This window comes from Podarcis filfolensis, assembly GCF_964270895.1.
Source record: "Podarcis filfolensis genome assembly, chromosome: 5".
In the NCBI taxonomy this organism is placed as follows: domain Eukaryota; kingdom Metazoa; phylum Chordata; class Lepidosauria; order Squamata; family Lacertidae; genus Podarcis; species Podarcis filfolensis.
Genome location: NC_139608.1, coordinates 59818046 through 59838682, shown reverse-complemented (window position 1 = coordinate 59838682; position 20637 = coordinate 59818046). Strand labels below are relative to the sequence as shown.

The window sequence follows — 20637 nt, the reverse complement described above, 5'->3', positions numbered from 1 at the left end:
CAGTGTGGAAATAAAGGATGAGATTGCCCACCAGATACCAGGCACTCTATTATTCAAATTAGGCCCCAGTGTTTTTGTTACAATCCCCTTCTCAATTAAGTAATCAATTTTAATCTAGAATTTAAATTCTCAAAACTTTCTGATTTGTTAATTCAAGCAAGTAAACTACTGCTCTCACTTCATTACGAACAGTATTTCTACCTGCAACACACTTGAGCAAACCTGCTCCTCTTCCTTTCACAGATATTTTGTTGCCATTTGCAACTGTAGCTGCCTCTGATTAGTTATCATTTATCTCTTGGGGAAAATAATTAGCATCACACGTCATGTGCCAGTAAGTTGCTGAACCAATTAACCAACTAGAAGGATTACTGTTAGTAGCACCAATTTTCCTATAACTTGATAATGCTGGATAGTTTTGATGAACTGCAAAAGCATTTTTAGTTTGCTTTCTGTTACCATCCTGGAACTTTTCTTTATTACTGCCACTTTGTTTTGTACAATTCCTTGCAAATGAAGGAAAACAACTTTTCTGCTTGTATATGTTGATAATATATTTTGGTTACTGGGGACAAACAAGATTGTACAAAAACAAGATTGGGTGCAGGCCTGGCCAGGACATAGGCGTCCTGATTGTGACAAAGGTGACCTGTGTGCTTGCTTGATTAACAGCTGTTGGGAACTTCAAGGTCCCTGCTCTCCCTTTTTATGGTCTTTGTACTGGACCTGGAGACTCCAATAGAGAGCATTCCATGTCAAGAAGGAGGGCAAGTGGGTGCCCTATCAAATGACAGGGCAAGAACTCCCCGGAGCAGGGCCTTTTCACTGGTGGTGCCCATTGTATGGCTCACTCTTCCCAGACCTGCTCTCTTCTGGCCTGTATTTTAGAGCTTTATAATTTAGGAAGACTTTGGAAGAACTAGTTGACAAGTCTTATCAGTCACTGATGTATGAGCAGATTTTATTTGCTGCTATTCTGGGTTTCTGGTGCATTCTCTGCTGGTTACTTGCTTTCAGCAATAGGGGTCGCTGTTTGGTAGCACCAATTGGTTAGCTGTCAGATTCTAAAGCTCCCTATTGGTGGCTCTTCAGTAATTCACAAAATACAGAGTACATTCATAAAACACAGTGTTCCTTCATAAAGCAGTAACATAAATCTCCATTGCTACATTTGGGTGTATATTTCAGCTATTGAACATACAGGTTTATGGCCATGCTGTAATGTAGTGCTTATGCAACTGTGAATAAAAGGTGGCTGGGCTCATTGTCTTGGGGTTTGGGGGGGGGAGAGGTGACAAAACTAATTTCCAATAAGTGTCCCCCTTTATTTCCATAACAAGTCCTTGAGTCTGTACTCTGAATATTGACACCAGGGATCTAGCAGGTGCAGGGCTTGTCAGTCCAACCCCTGCACAGTCTCATCAGGGCTGACCTTTAGGCAATTGGAGCAATTGGGCCAAATTGGGCCCGCGTGCTGCTCCTAAGGGGGCTCCCGCACCAGGGCAATCTAGATGGATTTTATTTATATCTATAAGATTTTGCAGGACGCGGGTGGCGCTGTGGGTAAAACCTCAGTGCCTAGGACTTGCTGATCGTAAGGTCGGTGGTTCGAATCCCCGTGGCGGGGTGAGCTCCCATCGTTCGGTCCCAGCTCCTGCCCACCTAGCAGTTCGAAAGCACCCCTAAGTGCAAGTAGATAAATAGGTACCACTTTATAGCAGGAAGGTAAACGGCGTTTCCGTGTGCGGCACGGGTGCTGGCTCACCAGTGCAGCTTCGTCACGCTGGCCACGTGACCCGGAAGTGTCCTCAGACGGCGCCGGCTCCTGACCTCTTGAGTGAGATGAGCGCACAACCCTAGAGTCGGTCACGACTGGCCCGTACGGGCAGGGGTACCTTTTACGTTTATAAGATTTTGCAGACTTTGGCTGTGAACTGGAGCCCTACAAAAAAAAATTCAAGTTGCACCCCACTGCTTCAAATTGGGCCCCACTGGCTAGCCCTGAGTCTTATAGTTGCTGGGCCTGAGTTGCCCTGTCCTTGCATGAAGTCTTGGGTTTACAATTTTGGGAGATGGGAGACTGTGGCACTGGGGAAAGGGCAGGCTGGTGAGACTCCCTAGACTTAGAGGCCCGAGTTGCCCTGCCCTCGCATGAAGTATTGGGTTTGCAATTTTGGGAGAAGGGAGACTGCCTGCTGGGGAGCGGGTGGGCTGGCGAGGCCCCCTAGATTTAAGGGCCCAAGGCTTCAGTCTACTTTCCCTTTACACTGGGTTGAGATAGAAGGGAGAAAGAAACATCCATTTGCATTTTTCAGCATACAAACAATGACTCGCACGGCAGCAATATGCAACCTCTAGGTTCAGAGACACAAAAATACCAATTGCTGAGGAACAGCACCATGAACGGGCTGCTGCTTTTGTTCCCTGCCTGTGTGTGCTTGCCAGGAGCAGCTACTACGGGAACAGGATGCTGGGCTGGATGAACCAGAAGGCCTCTCTTCTTAACCATCATTTTCACTCTTCAGCAATGGAATGTAAGAACATAAGAAAAGCCCTAATGGATCAGGACAAGAGCTCATCTGGTCGAGCATCCTGTTGTCACAGCAGCGAACCACATGCCAATGGGAAGCCTGCAAGCAGGACCTGTGTACAGCAGCACCCTCAACACACTCTGGTATTCAGGGATGTGCTGCTTCCAACAGAGCATAGCGAAGGAAGAACTGTCATTCTCAGATATGTAATTCTAAGGTAGGGCTGCCATACATTCGGATTTCAAAGGTGGAATTGACGTCCGGGTGGGGATTTCCGAAAGGTGGCCACAGATATTATACCATATGAAATATTCACAGCACCTATGCTTCCTATACAGGATGGCATTCCTCAAAACCAGATTTCTGATCACTTTGACGTCCCCTCCTTACATCAGACAGATTTGTACTGTATTCAGAAACCAAGGGTGTTTTTATACTGGAGATATTGTTTGTGGCAGCAGGTTGTACATTAGCATTTGATCAATGCGCATCTGCCCCAGTAGATTCTCCTAATCATTTTACATTTCCAAAACAAAGCCTGGAAGGTAATTCCAGAGAGTAATCTAGCGTGAAGATGGGAACAGCCCTGTCAGAGTATTGTCAACGCCCCAGGTTAGACATTGAAAAATCATCATGTTGAATTATGGTGAGAAGCTAAAAAGTAACATGACTGCCCCCAGGTCCATTCTTCTCAAAAACTGAAACCTTACTAGGAGGATTATAACACCTTCACTTATTCAGATTATCAGCAGTTACCCAAGTGTCACTTCTCAAATTGCAATGTTTTTTTTTTTTACTCATGGGAGTACTTCCCCCAAGTCATTCGTGGAATAGAAATGATATTGTGTAGAGACTGTAACCATTATTTGCTAAGACCTCAGCAGTGGCTTCTCTCTACAATGGAAGATATAAAACACAATTCCTAATCCAGAACTGACTGGATGTATCTTTGAAAATGTCAGCATTCTCTCTATTGTGTCAACACTGAAATCGTCGACCTTTTGTTGAAAAGGATGCTTCAGTTTATAAGAATAGGCTGTGATGTGAAGAGGGAAATATAAAAGGCATCCCACTGGTCATATACAGTGGTACCTCTGGTTACATACTTAATTCGTTCCGGAGGTCCGTTCTTAACCTGAAACTGTTCTTAACCTGAAGCACCACTTTAGCTAATGGGGCCTCCCGCTGCTGCCACGCCGCTGGAGCATGATTTCTGTTCTCACCCTGAAGCAAAGTTTTTTCTTTGTACCCAAGGTACTATTTCTGGGTTAGTGGAGTCTGTAACCTGAAGCATATGTAACCTGAAGCGTATGTAACCTGAGGTACCACTGTATAATGATGAATGTAAGACAATCACATTGCAGAGCATTCAATTATCTGAACACTATGCATATAAAAATCAGTTCCAATAGCTTTCTAAGGATATATCCCATATAAGAACTGCCATGCTGAGTCAAACCAAAAGGCTATTTAACTCCAGAAGTGGCCAGTCAGATATTAGTTTATTAGTTTATTTCCATTTATTAATTGCTTCCAGCAAAATTTCTCATCACCTTTTAACAAGAGACAACATTAGCAATAAAAACAATTACAACAACTTCACCTATAAAGCAATTGCAACCATTTCAAATATAAATCAAACAATTTCAAATCTCATATGGATACACACTGCAGTAAAAGAACTTCCACTTAAAAACCCTTTCCAACAAATTTTATGAATGGAGATTTTTGTTCCAGGTTTTCAAAAGGCACCAAGGAGACAATAATAGATTGATGGTGCCTGGGAATCAAGTTTGCATGAGTCGAGTCTTTGCCTACCCCACATCTGTAGTGGGTGCGGCTTGCCTAAAATGGCCACCTTGACCAAATGGGGAGGCTTCAGGGGGCCTTTGGGTCACTCCATGGTGTGATGAGAGCAAGGACCCCAGGGTAATTGGTTGTGGATGAGCTTGCTGGAGAGAGATAGAGATTGGAGCAGGTGTGGCTGTGGGAATGTGACTTAACTTGACTTTGGGTGACAGGTGGGATGCTGGAGAGAGCATATATGGTGAGGGCATAAATGCAGCCCACAAACCCCTTTCTAGAGTGGTTGGTGGACATTTTGTGCTTTTGCTATTTTATATTGTTCTGATTATGTCGATTGTACTTGGGGGGCCTTTGGTCCAGAAAGCTGCATATAAACAAACCATAACCAAATGCAACATCACTGAAACAGAGGTGGGTTGGGATGGAGTAGACAGAGAAAAAGAAGCAATATACGAGACAGATTCTCCTGCGATCCATCCATTGGAGGGCTGTGCTTGTAGCTATTTACCAGCAGAATGTTGTCTGCAGGGATCTAGTTTATACTAGTGATGTGTGTGCTATAATGGTGCTGACATTACTACCGTCAGATTAATTGAACAATCGGCCCAAAGCCATGTGTACCGTCAGGCACTGATTCTCCAGAGTCCTGAGTGGAATCGTTCTTAGCCTGCTGGCTTTCCAACCAGAGATCAAACTCTTTTATATATATGATGCATGAGCTCTGCCACTGAACTGGAGTCTCTTCTACAAGCTAACCCTATATATATTAATTGATTTTTTTGTTTTGTTTCGTGTACATGACTATTAATTAGTTATTTGTTAGTTCAACACAGGGGTGTTTTACTGGAGGGAGGATTGTGTGGATGGAGTAATGTAGTGGATTTAAGGAGATCGTTGAATGATTGTGTGGGGACGTCTCAGTTTTGTGGAGTGTGAATGTGCATGCAATTTTTGTGTGTGATTGCAATGCACTTTTGGTAACATTTATGAAATGTTGATGATATATTGTGATGATGTTGCATTTTGATGCATCAATATATTTTCATATTTTATATATCATTTGTGGCTAAGTCCCTTGTTTAAAGATATTTAATTACGTTACTTAAAATGTAGAATTATTAGTAGTAAACTTAACGTGGCTTGGTTTTGAATGTGTATTGTGTTTCCTGTGTGGGATTCGTAAACTGCTTAGAGATTTTCTGTTGAAATATGAAGCGGTGTATAGACAAACTAAAGGAATTAACAAAGAGCCTTGCACGCCCACACATCTAATTATTTTGCAAACAAGATTTAATAATTCTCATGATGTCCGTGTGTGCCACTCTAATTAGTGTTTCCCCCCTCCACTTTCTATTATATTTGCTCCTTCTACTTCTAATGCATCCATAGTAAATTTCACGTTATATGCTGTTAGCAGTTTACAGTTTGTTAATAATGAGGAAAGGTCGTGCTCCTTGTCATGCTCTGCACATTTGTGTCTCCTTCTCACTGTTGACTTCAGCAGGCAAATGAATATTTTCCAACTGTTCATCCAATGTTACCTTCAGGTCACGTTCAGCTTGCTTCTTCTTGATGAGCAACGTGCATGAATGAACTGTCAGATTAATTTTTCAGAGGCACGCACTGCTTCATAAGCATAAGCACATCTGCTAATTAAAAGAAGACTGATGTAATTGTGCCTGATATAGAATTGTCATCGACTCATTTCCAAATAGTTACCTTGTAATTAAGTGTTTCATTAGTGCTTAAAAGGGGCCTAGGAAGACATAAAACGCAGTCCAAAGTAAAACGTTTGCTAGGGAATATAATAATTGGAGCTCACCAGTTTTGCAGCTCTCTGCACAAGATTTACTTATTTATTTATAAAGCCAGATGAACTTCCTGATACCCGCAACTGCTAGCATTAGTTTTGATTCCCGGAAAAGCATCTCAAGGGCAGCACATATCGGCTTGGTTGCCTGGACGTTAATGGAATTAATTGGCTAATACGAGTAGATGTTTCTGCCTGACGAACTGCAGAGTTTATGTAGTAGTATGAAGGACGAAGTACAGGTGGAGTTTAGCCAGATGCAGCCATTTAAAAATCTGCTGGATTGATTCTATGTGCAGTCCTACATTTCAAGTAAGTGAAATGCAACCCTTTAGGTTTGTTCTGTTTTTTAGTTTTTTAAGGGAGGGGCTATAGATCAGTAGTAGAAAACCTGCTTGGAATATAGAAGGCCCCAGGTTTCTCTAAATAAAAAGATTTATCTGCCCATCTTTCTGGTGGCATCCCCTCCCTGCCTCTATTCCACCCCCCCTTCCAACAGGTCCCCAGTGCAGCTTGTAAAAACAAATTAAAACAAAAATATCTAAACAAGAACATTAAAACCCCGGAATATTAAAAGAGCAGCATTAAAGCAGTCCATTAATGTGGATGTGAAAATAGGCTCTGGTGGATGAGACCAACAGTGGGTCCAACAGTCAAGAAGGTGGTTTCTGCTTGTCTGCTTCCGGGACACGGATGGCGCTGTGGGTTAAACCACAGAGCCTAGGACTTGCCGATCAGAAGGTCGGCGGTTCGAATCCCCTTGATGGAGTGAGCTCCCATTGCTCGGTCCCTGCTCCTGCCAACCTAGCAGTTCGAAAGCACGTCAAAGTGCAAGTAGATCAATAGGTACCACTCCGGCGGGAAGGTAAACGGCGTTTCCGTGCGCTGCTCTGGTTCGCCAGAAGCAGCTTAGTCATGCTGGCCACATGACCCAGAAGTTGTACACCGGCTCCCTCGGCCAGTAAAGCAAGATGAGCGCCACAACCCCAGAGTCGGCCACGACTGGACCTAATGGTCCCTTTACCTTTAAGAGGCAGACAGGGCTCATCAACCTGGGAAGGTAGCCCATCTAGGAGAAGGAAAACTCTAATCCTAAACCTAGTGTACATTTCCTTGTGTCCATCTTGTGGACATCTTCCCAACAAAGGCTTTTAATGATACTGGAGTCCAGTGCAGCTTGGAATCTGCCACACATATCTATGCCATGCTTATAGATCCAGTGCCTTTTGCCACTTGATAAAGTGACATTACCAGATGTTGACTTTTTTTTCTTTTTTAGAGTATTCAATCTTTTGACAGGGAACAGACTTTCAATTCATTTTCCCTCAGAATTTTGTGCTCTTATACATAATGTTTCCTGAGTGATGATGTGCTTGACTCTGCAATTTTCTGCTACTGCCAATTTCCCCAGGATTTTGATTGGATTGCAAAGTATTTCCTATGAGCACTTAGGGATAATTCTCATAGCTTCTGCAAGTGTGATGGCTATTTGGTAGTGCTGCATATCAGCTCCTTGCCCATAGCAAACTGGTTGTGAGCAAATACTACTGGACATTTTGCCAACTACTGGAAACTTATGTTGTTACAGAGTGCATGCTAAAAGTCTAATTCTGTGGCAGGGATCAACTGCACATGTCTGGCTTGCTGAGACAGGCCACATGATCAGGAGCAACCATGTCCTCTGTGACCATGAAAATCACTTTTGTACTTGCACAATGCTGCAACAGCTGGGAAACTAAGGAAATTGAAACATAGGAATCTAAATGCCACTTTCTCTCTCTTTTTTTGGTGACATCAAGGTGTGCATTGTACAAAAGAGAGATACAGAGAAGATGTATGCCATGAAGTACATGAATAAACAGCAGTGCGTTGAAAGGGATGAGGTTCGAAATGTGTTCAGAGAACTGGAGATCCTGCAGGAAATTGAGCATGCCTTCTTGGTGAATCTCTGGTGAATCTCCTATTTTCTTTTATTTATTTAGGGATGGGTGGGAGGTGATTCTGTTCCACCAATTGTGCCTAGGACCATGTTAGTCTTGGAAGAAGCAGGTTTGGGGACACAGCAGTATGCAAGGTCTGGTTTTCAAAATGCCATAATACATAACAGGAGATAGCAGAATCCTTAGACAGCAGCAAAGAAAAAGTAGCATTATAGAAGTCCATAGTACCACTACTAGTAGGTTCAGAGGGATAACTGTTTTAAAAACCCTAATTAAACTTTAGGACACCTTCTGGGAAAAAAAAGATTTGGGGATTGATCCAAGTTGAGTTGGGTGGCTTTGCCTAGTCCTAGTTTTTCACAGAAGCAGCTTGACAGGTGGGGCAGAGCCACTCTGCTCCCAGCAAGCCTGTCTCTGTTGCTTACCGGCAGGAACAAGGAAAGGGCACTAGATTGGCCAACGCCCCTCCCACCTTCACCCTCACCCTCGCAATGAGCAGCAATAACCCATCTGCTGGGAAGGTTGCATAGCGACTCTGTCTCACCCAGGGATCCACTTCCATTTTTTAACCCCTGTTTCCTAGCCATTTACATCATCATCAAGATGCTCTAACCTTCCATGGTGAGTCTCTGTTGCCCACTGGCTTCCACTCTTAACCATTGCTCAGCTCTACATTGTCCAGTACAGTTGTACCTTGATTGTAGAATACCTTGGTACTCATACATTTCGGCTTCCGAATGATCGAAACCCGGAAGTCAGTGTTCTGGTTTTTGAACATGTTTTTGGAAGCCGAATGTCCGATGCGACTTCCGCTATTGTTTCCGGCATGCCTGCGCAATCGGAAGCCAATCGGAAGCCGCGCCTTTGTTTCCGAATGTTTCAGAAGTAGGACGGACTTCCAGAACGCGTTCTGTTAAAAAACCAAGGTATTACTGTATAAAGAATATCTCCAGGCTCGGGATGCCCTTCAACTCCTAGATCATCAAGAGGCTAGATAGCAGCAACTCCAGCTTGCCAATGAATCATTTGCACTGATGGCACTGGTTTTTGTTTAATAATGAAAAGAGACAGCCTGCTTGATATTCTGGTACATTATTGATTATGCCTGGAAAAAAATGAGTGTGGAATGATCATATTACAGAAGCCATGTGACTGTGCCAGATATAGAAGCGGGGATTATATGAGCAAGGTAAAATTAACTGGGACAGCTGCTCCTTGCAAGATATGAAACAGGGACCTGTTTATATAATCAGCAAAACAAAATAACAAAATTGATTTATCTAGAGCAAATATAGGATGGCAATGGACAAAAAGAGACTCGGAGAAATTCACGGGTTATATTTAGACATATAAATATTGAAGATGCCTACTTATTGTTCCTGCTTTGCAGGTGCATGGGTAAGTGAAGTGGGAAAACAGACCTCTCATTTGGTAGCACCATCTGTGAAATCTGAATGGGTAAGTCCACAGTTTGCCCAACTCACCTTTGCTAATTTTCCACAGGTACTCGTTTCAGGATGAAGAGGACATGTTCATGGTAGTGGATTTACTCCTGGGTGGTGACCTACGTTATCATCTCCAGCAAAACGTGCAGTTCACCGAGGAAACGGTGAAACTCTATATCTGTGAGATGGCATCAGCTTTAGACTATTTGCGCAGTCAGCATATTATACACAGGTAACAGCACAATCTGTTATTCCCAGCTGTTGGGAACTGGCACAGCTATCAAACACATCAGGCTCCTTTGAGAGAGCTTTTGAGCTGGTTGCAGCTAGTGCAAGTCCCCACCCCCACATTTGGCCAGATGGCTCCATGCCTGCCCTGATCTGGGTCTGATCCAGGCCCTGAGCTGAATCAGGGGCCTGGCAAAGCACTAGGCTATTAAAAACATGTGAGGCAAAGGAGGAGATCTAGGTAGAGACTTTCACCTGCACTATCTCTTTCTTCCCCCCTCTCATCACCTGACCACATATTTAATTGCAGTTTTAATTGGCCCAATTTGGTTTGACATGTGGGATTTGTCCAGAGCAGATGCACAGTCCTGGATTCAGCTAGGTGGAATCTCGGCAAGAAAACTGACCAATAAATATTGGCAGTAAATGCAGTGATGGAGCAAGCCGATTGGGTGCCTCCAAAGAATCTGCCTGCCTCCTCCCACTCAGCCACCCTACAGCTGAGGGGGAGGCAGCGGGCAGACTGTTTGGGGCAGTGCAGAGCCTGCGGGCACTCAAGCCACCGTGTCACTCCCAGGAGAGACGCATGGCTCGGGCACGCTGCAGGCCCCACAGTGAGTGCCGCCCACCATTTTGTCACCCCCCTGAGTAAGGAAACCCAGGGCGGACCGCACCTACCGCACCCACCTTACTACACCCCTGAGTAAATGTCAGGAGCTGGGGTAAGGAGTAGGTCAGCAATAAAAAACACTGGTGTAAGCGAAGTCAACTCTTTATTCAAAGAAATAAAAACAGAATGGGTCTAGTGATCACAGGAACTCTTCCCAGTAGGTCTTGCCCCAATGAGATAGTTGTGAGAACTGAAGGTCCCCACTATCCTACCACTCTCCAACACTCCTCCCCTGGTTCCTTCCCCCAAAGCCTAAGACTCTATAGCCTTGTCTCTTGTTGCTCCACCCACTTCATTCCTCTCGGTGTTCTGGGAGATTGGGGAAAGGGGGAGGGGAGGAGAGCTGGTCACTGCAGGAAAGGGAGAATCCCTGGATTCTTCAGCAGCCTGACTCATCTCTGCTTCCTTCCTCCAAGTCTGAATTGCTCTCTGCCCCAGCATCTTCCTGCTCAGTAAACCCTGTTGCCTCTTCAGTTTCTGACACCTCCTCCTCCCAGTCTGTCCCCTCTTCTTCCTCTTCCCACTCATTGTCATCCCACCACCAATATCCTGGCTCTGAACCTTCTTCCCATGCAGGATCCCTTGGGGGTTCCCCTGCTGGTGCCTCCCACCAGTCCTCTGCTATATTATAACATTTAAGGAAATGGGAGATCCATTCACAAATCTCTGTTGCCTCTTCTTAGGTCCTGAGAAAACTGGATTTGATCTCAGGCTGTGTTCAGAACATAGCATTCTTTTGTTTATGGAGCCTGTTTTAAGGTGTGTGTTTTCCAAATCAAGTTTCCTCTGTGAGTTTCACCCCACCGCCTTGTTTAATTGCATTGGGCAATATTTTTGAAATCTCAAAACAACAACAACAACCCACTGTTTGGTAGGCTCATGAGGCATTTTGCATTTGCCTTTTCCAAGTTGTGCATAAATGCTTGTTTTTGCTTTCCAGAGACGTGAAACCAGACAATATTCTCCTTGATGAACAAGGTATGGGGGAAATTGCTAATTATGTCTATTGCTTCTGCCTCTGAATAGTCTTCACCCCCTGGTTTTGTTTTTTGTTTTTGTCTTTTGCATTCATTTACATTTTCCGATTTATACTGCATTTCTGTGGTTGTGAATGATAAATAGAAGGTTATGGGATCGAAAGCAAATCGATTCCGTTCATCTGCCGTCAAGACTTGTTTCAGTGAAGAATTAGCGGTAATTGACATTGACTGGTAGCTACTATTACTCATTCCGGAAAGCTTTTTCATAAGTGCAGCTGATATGTAATTCCTCTGCTGATATAGAAACCTTGCACAATGGTTGCACAAATGTCTTTATACATTTTTTTTATAAAAAAAGAAGTTTTGACATCTATGTGCCTGCTTGGGTAGGCAGAGGCAAGAATAAAGTGTTTTGCTGTGATTAAATTTCTGGTTGGCAAGCCAGGAATAAAGGAAGAGTCCACAATTCTGCTTAGTTTTGAGAGGATGAGGGTTGTGGCTTAGTGGTAGATCACATGCTTTGCAGACCAAAGATTCCAGGTTCGATCCCCAGGCTGGGGAAAGACCCTCACCTGAAACTCTCAAGAGCCACATCCAGTCAGTGTGGTTACGGAATACTCTTTACTGAACTGTGTAGATGATAGGAAGGCATCTTCCGATGACACCCACATGGAGCTTCAACAGAACAGAGGCTTCCACTTTAGCATTTACGAGTATTGGTGTTCATCCTCATGTGGGGCTCTGTGTCTTTATCAACGATCCTATGAATGCAGCACAGCTTTAGAGCAGGAGTTATTCAGAGCGTAAACATATCACCACATGCAGGTTGCTTTCCTGGAGTTCTGCCATCCATATGTGAGGTTTGGGATGTTGGCCTGTCAGGAACTGGTTGGACGATGAGATTATGAGAGGCTTCAGCAGGAGAACCCACTAGGGAAGCTTGAGAAGGGGAAGGCTTTGAGCCAGGGGAGTGGTGGTGGGTCAAAGAAGACAGATCAGAGGATGAAGCTGGGGGCAGAATGGTTGGATGCTGAAGCAAGCAACAGGCTTCAGTGGGTGAGAGGAAGAAGAGGCAGAAAACACTGAAGATGTAGGACAGTCAGCTGAGGAAGAGGTAGGGACAGAAACTGCAACAGATTCACAGGAGCCTGCCAGTCTTACTGTATTCAGCTTCCCTTCCCCTTGTCTCTAAGGGCTCGGAAAAGGAGACTTAGGTGGAAAAACAGAAAATAAAATACAGGAATGTTTTGTATTAGGGGAAATGGCTCGCAAAAGTGAGTATGTTAGCCAAAACTGCATACAAAGATGTGTTTACTAGGAAAAATTCGGAGTAAAACGTTGATGATTTTTCATTATTATTATTTTTTAAAATGCAAATTGCTGCCTAAATGCAGAGAACCAAATTTAAGATGGGAAAAATGAGAACTGAAACTGCAAGGTTCACCCATCCCTATCTGCCACAGAACTATGCAGACTACAGGACGTATCTTGGGCTCCAACTACAAGGGATGATGGCAGACCTCTACCGTTAAAAGCTGTACTTTCCCAACCAGGAGTACTGCAGTGTTTGTGTCCCTCTGTGAAATCTAATGTGCTAAATGGGTGCAAAGACAATGGGGAGGAGAGTCCAACTCCTCCTGCCTTTGGGAGCTTTAAATGCCAATCCCAGACCCAGCTTTACATGACTTTGGTAGAACCACATTTAAAAACACCGGCTCTGTTATATTTAGTCTGAGTCATCTTTTCTCTGTAATGAAACTCCTTCAAGAACCAAATAGAGAGGGTGGCATATTTCATCCTTTTCAGTGTGAGCTTTGATTTGATGGCACTTGAATGAATTCATGCAATGTGTGATTCTAATGGTTTGCAATCGACGGCTGGATGATTTGTTCATGTGTCCCCCTGGTGGTGTCTTCAGCTCTTTTTCACTCAGGCAACAGCACATTCCCATATCAAGTAGCTTTTCACAAGCCAAGAAAGAGAAGTGGCAAAGGTGTGGCCTACTGTGACCCGAGTCTTCTTATAAGCTTCTGTCCTACATGTATACATGCATAAGCCTACATGCATTTAAAGTCCTGTAGCTTATGCGTTAGTTTATCAACAGAGAAGAGGTTCAAGCAAGCTGGGTTTTTCCTACTCTTGTTCTAAGGAGAATCCTCGGAACAGCATGTCCTTTTGCTAGTGATGCCAAGGAAAAGAGTTAAATGAAAGTGATGCCTGTTGCAGAGCATATTGACGCAGGAGTACAGTTTTCTAAATTACATACCATAAGTTGGCCAAAATACCAAGTTGTCATCTTGACCCATTGTAAAAAAAATCTCAATGGATCAGAATAAGAACTTCTATACTAAAATTACCACAATTAGTTCACAGTGCAATATGCAGAGGTGCTTCACAATTCTAAATTTACTTAAGATTGTATTATTCTTCCTCTGATATATGTTAATCTGGAATTTTTAAAACAAATTCTAGAAAGTCTTGATGGAGCATCCCTCCCTTTTTAAAATGTATTGATGTACAGGTTGAATTCATAAGATAATGAAAAATAATTCCAAATCTAGGCCATTTTTGTGGATCCTTATTCCCGAGTCCTAATTTGCTGTCATCATCTGCAAGCTTCCGCTAAGAAAATACAAATATTTGATATGTATGCATAATAAAGATGTAGGGTGTTTTATTTGCATAACATAAACCACATGGGAACACAGAGTAAGGTTACTTGAACCGACTGAAATCAATATGCCTAAGCAACCATGTTTTGGATTAAGTTCTATTCTGCTTCTAAGATCCAGATTTTTGATGATTCTAGAAATTTTTTTACCGGGATGAGGCAAATGGAAAACAGAGAACACTGGGGAAACTGTGGAAGAGTGGCTTATTGGTGTAAAGAATCCTCATTCCAACCCACTAGAAAGCCTGTGCAATCTTCCTTCAATGGTGGATTTGCCAGATGTCATCCCACACTTTTTTCTGAATTCACAAGGACTAGAAACTTGTGTTTTAAAACGAAAACTGAGGTTTTTTTTAGCATGCTGAATTCTACAGCAGACACCAGATTCTGTGCATAATGCCTAATAGCCAGACATAATTCTTATACAGCAGCTTTATTTATCTTAATAAGAGCTAATATTGCTTGCCAGCCAGCTACAGAAAATATTTGGGGATGGTGTGACTACATGCATTAATGTTGTCCTCTGAAGTAGTTTCTTTCTGGACAACTTGGACACTTTGGGTTTTCATTCTAAAAATCTGTGCTGGTTTTCTTCCTTTTAAGGCCATGCACACCTAACAGATTTTAATATTGCAACAATCATCCGTGATGGTGAAAGAGCAACCGCGTTAGCTGGGACTAAGCCGTATATGGGTAAGCCAAACCTTGCCAGTTTTAAATAATAACATATTTTATCATATTCTTCCCACAGAAAACTGTTAGGATTCCCTGTGTAGCTTTCCCCCTGTGCCAGTTAGAACTGACCACCACAAGATCTTTTATTAATGGTGTGGAAACTCAGGCAAAACACTTTCCCCCTGAACAACCAGCAAATATACAAAACCCAAAAACATCGAGCAAAAAATCCCTTCAGACACAATTAAAAACAGCACTTTAAATAACAGGACTGGAAAAAAAAAGAAGAGGACTCAGTCAAACACTTGAGTAAATAGCAAAATTTTAGCTGCCTCTGTAAACAGAAAAGCTCATTTGGCAGAGCGTCTCATGGAGTGATCTGGTTTATATGTCATAGTATTCCAGTCTATGGGACATAAACTCCCAGCCACTTTGTTCCTCCCTGTCCTTTTAGCTCTTAGCAGCATCTAAACCAAGGTTTGGCTTAAGTGTGACAGCCAAACCCAGACTTGCGGTTAAGGTTTATTCTTGGTTGCAACTCATGGTTCAGAAGACACACTAAACCAAAGCTTGGCTTAGCTCAGCATGGCACATAAGCTAAGGAGAAAAGCAGCTGCAAGCTCCTCTCTGGGAGCTCACACATTTGCACAAATTAGTCCATGGGGTGTGACTGCAGAGAATGTCCTGCTTCTAGTAACTACAGATCTTGAGTATGGCTTCCATTGATGACTGGAGCATGTGGGCAAGTACATATGGAAGAAAAGAGTCCTTGACGTCCCTAGGTCCTAAGCCAAACTTTAAAGGTCACAATGAGCATGTTGATTTGAGCTTGAAAACAACCTATCCCCTCCCCAAGCCTTTGAGGAAAAACATCCCAGAGCTATGTATCTTATTCTTGTTTCAATAGGACTGCAGTCCTGTACCCACTAAACCTGGCAGCAAATTCCACTGAAATGAGTGGGGTGTACTTCTGAATAGACGTTTACAGGAATGAGCTGTTTACAGCCAGTTTCATAGAAACCAGTAGCAACCAGTGGGGTGGTATTTCTCATCTGGCTTCCTAGCATGAAGGGAAGAGGCCAGGCCGCAGGGAGGTTGGCGCATTGTGGGTGCAGCAGCAGAGACAATCAAGTACCCCGACTGCTGCTCCTGTCCCAGCCTCTCTCCTGCCTCTCCCCTCTCCCTATTGGTTACCGTCAGTGATCCTTGCATTGGGAATCCAGATGAGCAATGCCACCCCATTCTGCTCTGCTCCACTGCCTGCTACTGACCAAAACCAAAACGGGTGGAGGCATTCAACAGTGTCCCCCCTTCTTTATCTTTTCAGCTCCAGAGATTTTTCATTCCTTTCTGAATGGTGGAACTGGTTACTCCTTCGAAGTTGACTGGTGGTCCCTGGGAGTGATGGCATACGAGCTCCTCCGTGGATGGGTATCCTGTTCTTTAGTGTTTTAAAAAGATAGTTTGGCATTATTTCAGTGCTTCGTGTTCCTCAGAAGTAAGCCTGGGATTCCACTCACCCACCCGCGGTTTTTCAATATCTTTTTTCTTCTTTTTCTCAGAGGCCTTATGACATCCACTCTAACAGCCCCGTGGAATCCTTAGTTCAGTTGTTCAGCACCGTGAGTGTCCAGTACGTAACAGGATGGTCAAAGGACACAGTTGCCTTATTAAGAAAGGTAAATAACTTACTTATCCAGGAAGGGTTGCAATTATTTATTAGCACAATGCAAATAATAAGGGCCTTGATCCAAAGAGACGTGCTCATGCTGACTTGCCTGCATGTTGCTGCACGCATGTATATGTGATTGCTTGGCCTCCAAACAGATGGCACCCTGTGCATCGTTTCCAGTGCAATGCCAGGAAGCAAGCTACGCATCTCTGGGACCTGAATGCAGAGCTACTCTGCTTGGAACAATATTTGCAGTGCCCTTTTGCTCAGAGGCTTCTCAATCCAGACTATGTGCCACTCCCTCTAGAGAAGGACCATAGCAACGTCCAACCTAGTGGATGCTGTAAACTTTCACCAACCTAGTGCCCCTTAGATGTTTTTGACTACAACTCCCATCAGTCTCAGGGGCACTATCTGGAGAGCACCAGGTTGGCAAAGTCTGCTCTAGACTAGGTGCCATCACTGAGATTTGTGGAATTAGCATGTTAAGGAAACGACTATGAAATAGACAAGTGAGGTGATCCTCCAGATCTGCTTTCTGGTGTGACTTGAATTCATTTACAGCTGTTCTCTTTGCAAGGCTTAAATATTACCAGCCAGCAATTATCAGGTTTTATTTTTTCACTCATAAACATTAGGACTGTGCACGGACATCCCCGACACAAGATCTACACTGCAGCCCCGTTCTGTGGACCCTGGATCAGACTGGTTTGCCCTGTGCGCCGCCCACCCTCCCCCAAATCCACCCCAAAGCAATTGGGGGGGCAGAGCTTAGTGATTTTACAGGGTTTTGTGTTTTTTTAAAAATGCTACTTCAACATACGGTTAAAATAGGGTTTAAAAATACAGTTAGAAGAGGGTACACCAGTACTGCACAGGATTGGATCCTCCCACTTAACAGCAAGCAGATCCAATCCTGCATGGTGCTGCTTCGGGGGAAGGAATAATGCAACTGCCCAGTTGGTCCCTTATTTTTTAAAGCTTCTCCTCCATGCCTGGCTCTCCTTCTTTCTTGATACCCTGCCCCCCGACGGCTTGACTTGTTTGACTTGGCTTTGGGCCTTGAGTGAATCCGTTGCACAGCCCTAATAAGTGTTAGTAAGAAGCTGTGATTATTATTATTACTTAACAGAGCAATTGTTTACATGTGAACAAGTTCTGATGTACATCCAGATTGCCCTTACCTGCAAGGCCTGCCCCCATCCTTTCCCTGGAGGAACTGCTCCCAGGTTACAGATCAGGTTCACCAACTGAAATGAAGGAGATAATTGATATGGATATCTGGGTGTGTACAGAATTCAGCATTAGCATGATAATTATTCCTGCATGGAAAACAGTAGCCAATTATTGCAACTTCTTGTAAGTTCGGGGCAGAGTGCGGGTGTTTGGAAGCCTAGTAGTTTGTCAGAATTATCACTCTCTCTAATAGTGAATTCAGGTGCCGAGTGCTGACGGCATTGGAGCTACAAAAGGGGGGCGGCGATGGGAAAGAAGAGGGAATGTGCTCGGGGAAACCCCAAGAGTTTCACAAGTCTAGACAAACTTCAGAAACAAAACCCCTCAAAGGAGAACCGGGCATGCTCAGTAGCCATGGGCTGTCAAGTGTCATTTGGAAAAGAAGAATGAAAAAACCTGGGTTAGGATGGAATGGAATGTCCTGTAGTACAGCCGGCTGGCTGGCTGGCTGGAACCTTGAGTCCTGTTGTTAGGAGATAAGGATATGTCGCAGCATGCCTCCAGTGGCTTTTCTGTATAGCCCCTTGCACTCAGATAAAGAAACTCATGTTCATTTTTCAGTAACAGTTACCAAGTAATATGTGCCTCATTAAATAACGTTTTCCTATTTCCGTGAGAGAGGAAACTTGTCATTCTGTGTTTATAAATGTTGGATAGTTTTAAAAAGCTAGATTTCAGCATCCTGTTATAAATATATATAAAAATGCATAACCCCCAAAATAATAGCAATTGAGCATCTCCAGTGTAAGCCAATGGAAGGTTTACAATATACATTATTAAAGTTCGATTTTTAAGTGGAGTTCCATTATGAAACAATTCCATTGAAACTTGCTCATCAAGAGCACAGATGCCCTCTGCTGGATTTGTGTAGGAACACAGCCCAGTCATAAATACATACATCATCTAGAAAAAAAATGAATATAGCCATAGCAGAAAATAACATTGAACAAATTATGTAAGCACACAATATAAAGCAGTTTTCTACATGCTTTTGCAAAGGATCTGGCCAGTGTATAATCATAATTAGTGCTAACTACCATTCCTTTAATTTTAAAGGGCATATTGAGATTCCCTTTGTGGTGACGCTATAGAACAGGGGTCAGCAACCTTTTTCAGCCGTGGGCCAGTCCACTGTCCCTCAGACCTTGTGGGGAGCCAGACTATATTTTGGAAAAAATAATAATGAACGAATTCCTATGTCCCACAAATAACCCAGAGATGCATTTTAAATAAAAGGACACATTGTACTCATGTAAAAACATGCTGATTCCTGGACCGTCCGTGGGCTGGATTGAGAAGGCGATTGGGCTGCATCTAGCCCCTGGGCCTTAGAATGGTGGCATGGATTTTGTTGGTTGAGTTGCTAACTGGCAGCGATCAAACAATCAGATGGCAGCCTTCCTGCTTGCCGAAGTCACTCTGGCTCCACCCAAGAGGGGCATGTGCCACACTTCTGAGTTGGTTTAAATGGCTGGAAGATACAAATTCTGCCAAACTGGCTTGATCCATACAGTGAGCCTCAAGTTTGGCTTCAGTGCTTTATCAGAACTCACAAAACATGGGAGGAACCAAACTACATATTACACTACGGCTAAGGGAGCTGGGCATGTTTAGCTGGAGAAGAGGAGGTTAAGGGGTGATATGATAGCCATGTTCAAATATATAAAAGGATGTCACATAGAGGAGGGAGAAAGGTTGTTTTCTGCTGCTCCAGAGAAGCGGACACGGAGCAATGGATCCAAACTACAAGAAAGAAGATTCCACCTAAACATTAGGAAGAACTTCCTGACAGTAAGAGCTGTTCGACAGTGGAATTTGCTGCCAAGGAGTGTGGTGGAGTCTCCTTCTTTGGAGGTCTTTAAGCAGAGGCTTGACAACCATATGTCAGGAGTGCTCTGATGGTGCTTCCTGCTTGGCAGGGGATTGGACTCGATGGCCCTTGTGGTCTCTTCCAACTCTATGATTCTATGATTCTATGATTCACTACATGTGTAGCATGGAGAAGTGGGGTGGGGGAGGCATGCTCAACTAATCATAGGAACAGGAGGTCCCAATTTTCATCATGACTTTGGCACATGGGAACAGGAGGTTTAGCCCTTCTCTCCTCAGCTTCAATGCAGAAAAACAATTTCACGTCCCCAGCTTAGAAAAAAATTCCCATAGGTGCATTTAGCAATAACGTGTAGTTTTTTCCTTAAAAGTAGAGCACTTGCTCCACATACAGGGGTCCCACTTGCCACCCATAGTTAATGTTAACTATCGTTTATAAACCATAGTGAAAGTTGAAGTGTTTGAAAGATGATCACTTAAATATTGGTTTATTATGTCCTCCTTCCTCCATTAAAGGAAATACAAGCCAGGAAGAGCTACAGTTCGCTCATAGCTCTATAGGTTTTGGGCGGTGATGGCTCTTTAACCATAGTTAAGGGGAAGGTCAGGGTTTGCACACAACACTAAGCTATCATTAGTGCTAACCAAGGCTGAGAAACCAACTACCTTAATGATCTATGTTTAACCACAGTTAACCATGGTTAAGCTGTTGCACTGGGTTCACACATGACACTAAGTCACAGTTTAATAAGCCATGGTTTAGCTTAATGTGTGAACCAGACCACTGTGATTAGAAGGATGGCACCTAATGGCAAGGCCAGCCTCGTCTGCAGTGTGGTCAAGTCCTTTTTATTAAGAAAGGTATTTGCCATATCACAAGTTGAGCACTGATTTTGTTGACTTAAAAAAAGATGGTGACTGGATCTACTTAATTTCTTAGCTTTTGTGGGGGGTTGTCCTCAGCTACCTGTGATTATATTGTTTCCATGGTACAAATTTTGTTAATTGGTTTTGAAAGTTACTTGTGTCTTGTGTAACATTCTTCTTTATGTTTGCCAGCCATTATTAATATTGTATGGGTTTTTTTGCTAGGGATTCTGGGTCTACATTTTGAAAATAAATTAATAGGGTATGCACTGCTGA

At 43.4% G+C, this 20637-nt stretch overlaps 1 protein-coding gene across 1 annotated transcript in view; it reads left to right on the top strand.

Annotated features, from left to right (window-relative positions):
* The window catches only part of STK32C (serine/threonine kinase 32C), a 154804-nt gene that overhangs the window by 127665 nt on the left and 6502 nt on the right, over positions 1-20637 (top strand). The window contains exons 3-8 of the mRNA XM_083617037.1: positions 7947-8098; positions 9591-9764; positions 11371-11408; positions 14685-14774; positions 16084-16187; positions 16319-16435. Of these exons, the coding sequence (XP_083473163.1) occupies positions 7947-8098; positions 9591-9764; positions 11371-11408; positions 14685-14774; positions 16084-16187; positions 16319-16435 (675 nt within the window). The remainder of the gene's footprint in view (positions 1-7946; positions 8099-9590; positions 9765-11370; positions 11409-14684; positions 14775-16083; positions 16188-16318; positions 16436-20637) is intronic.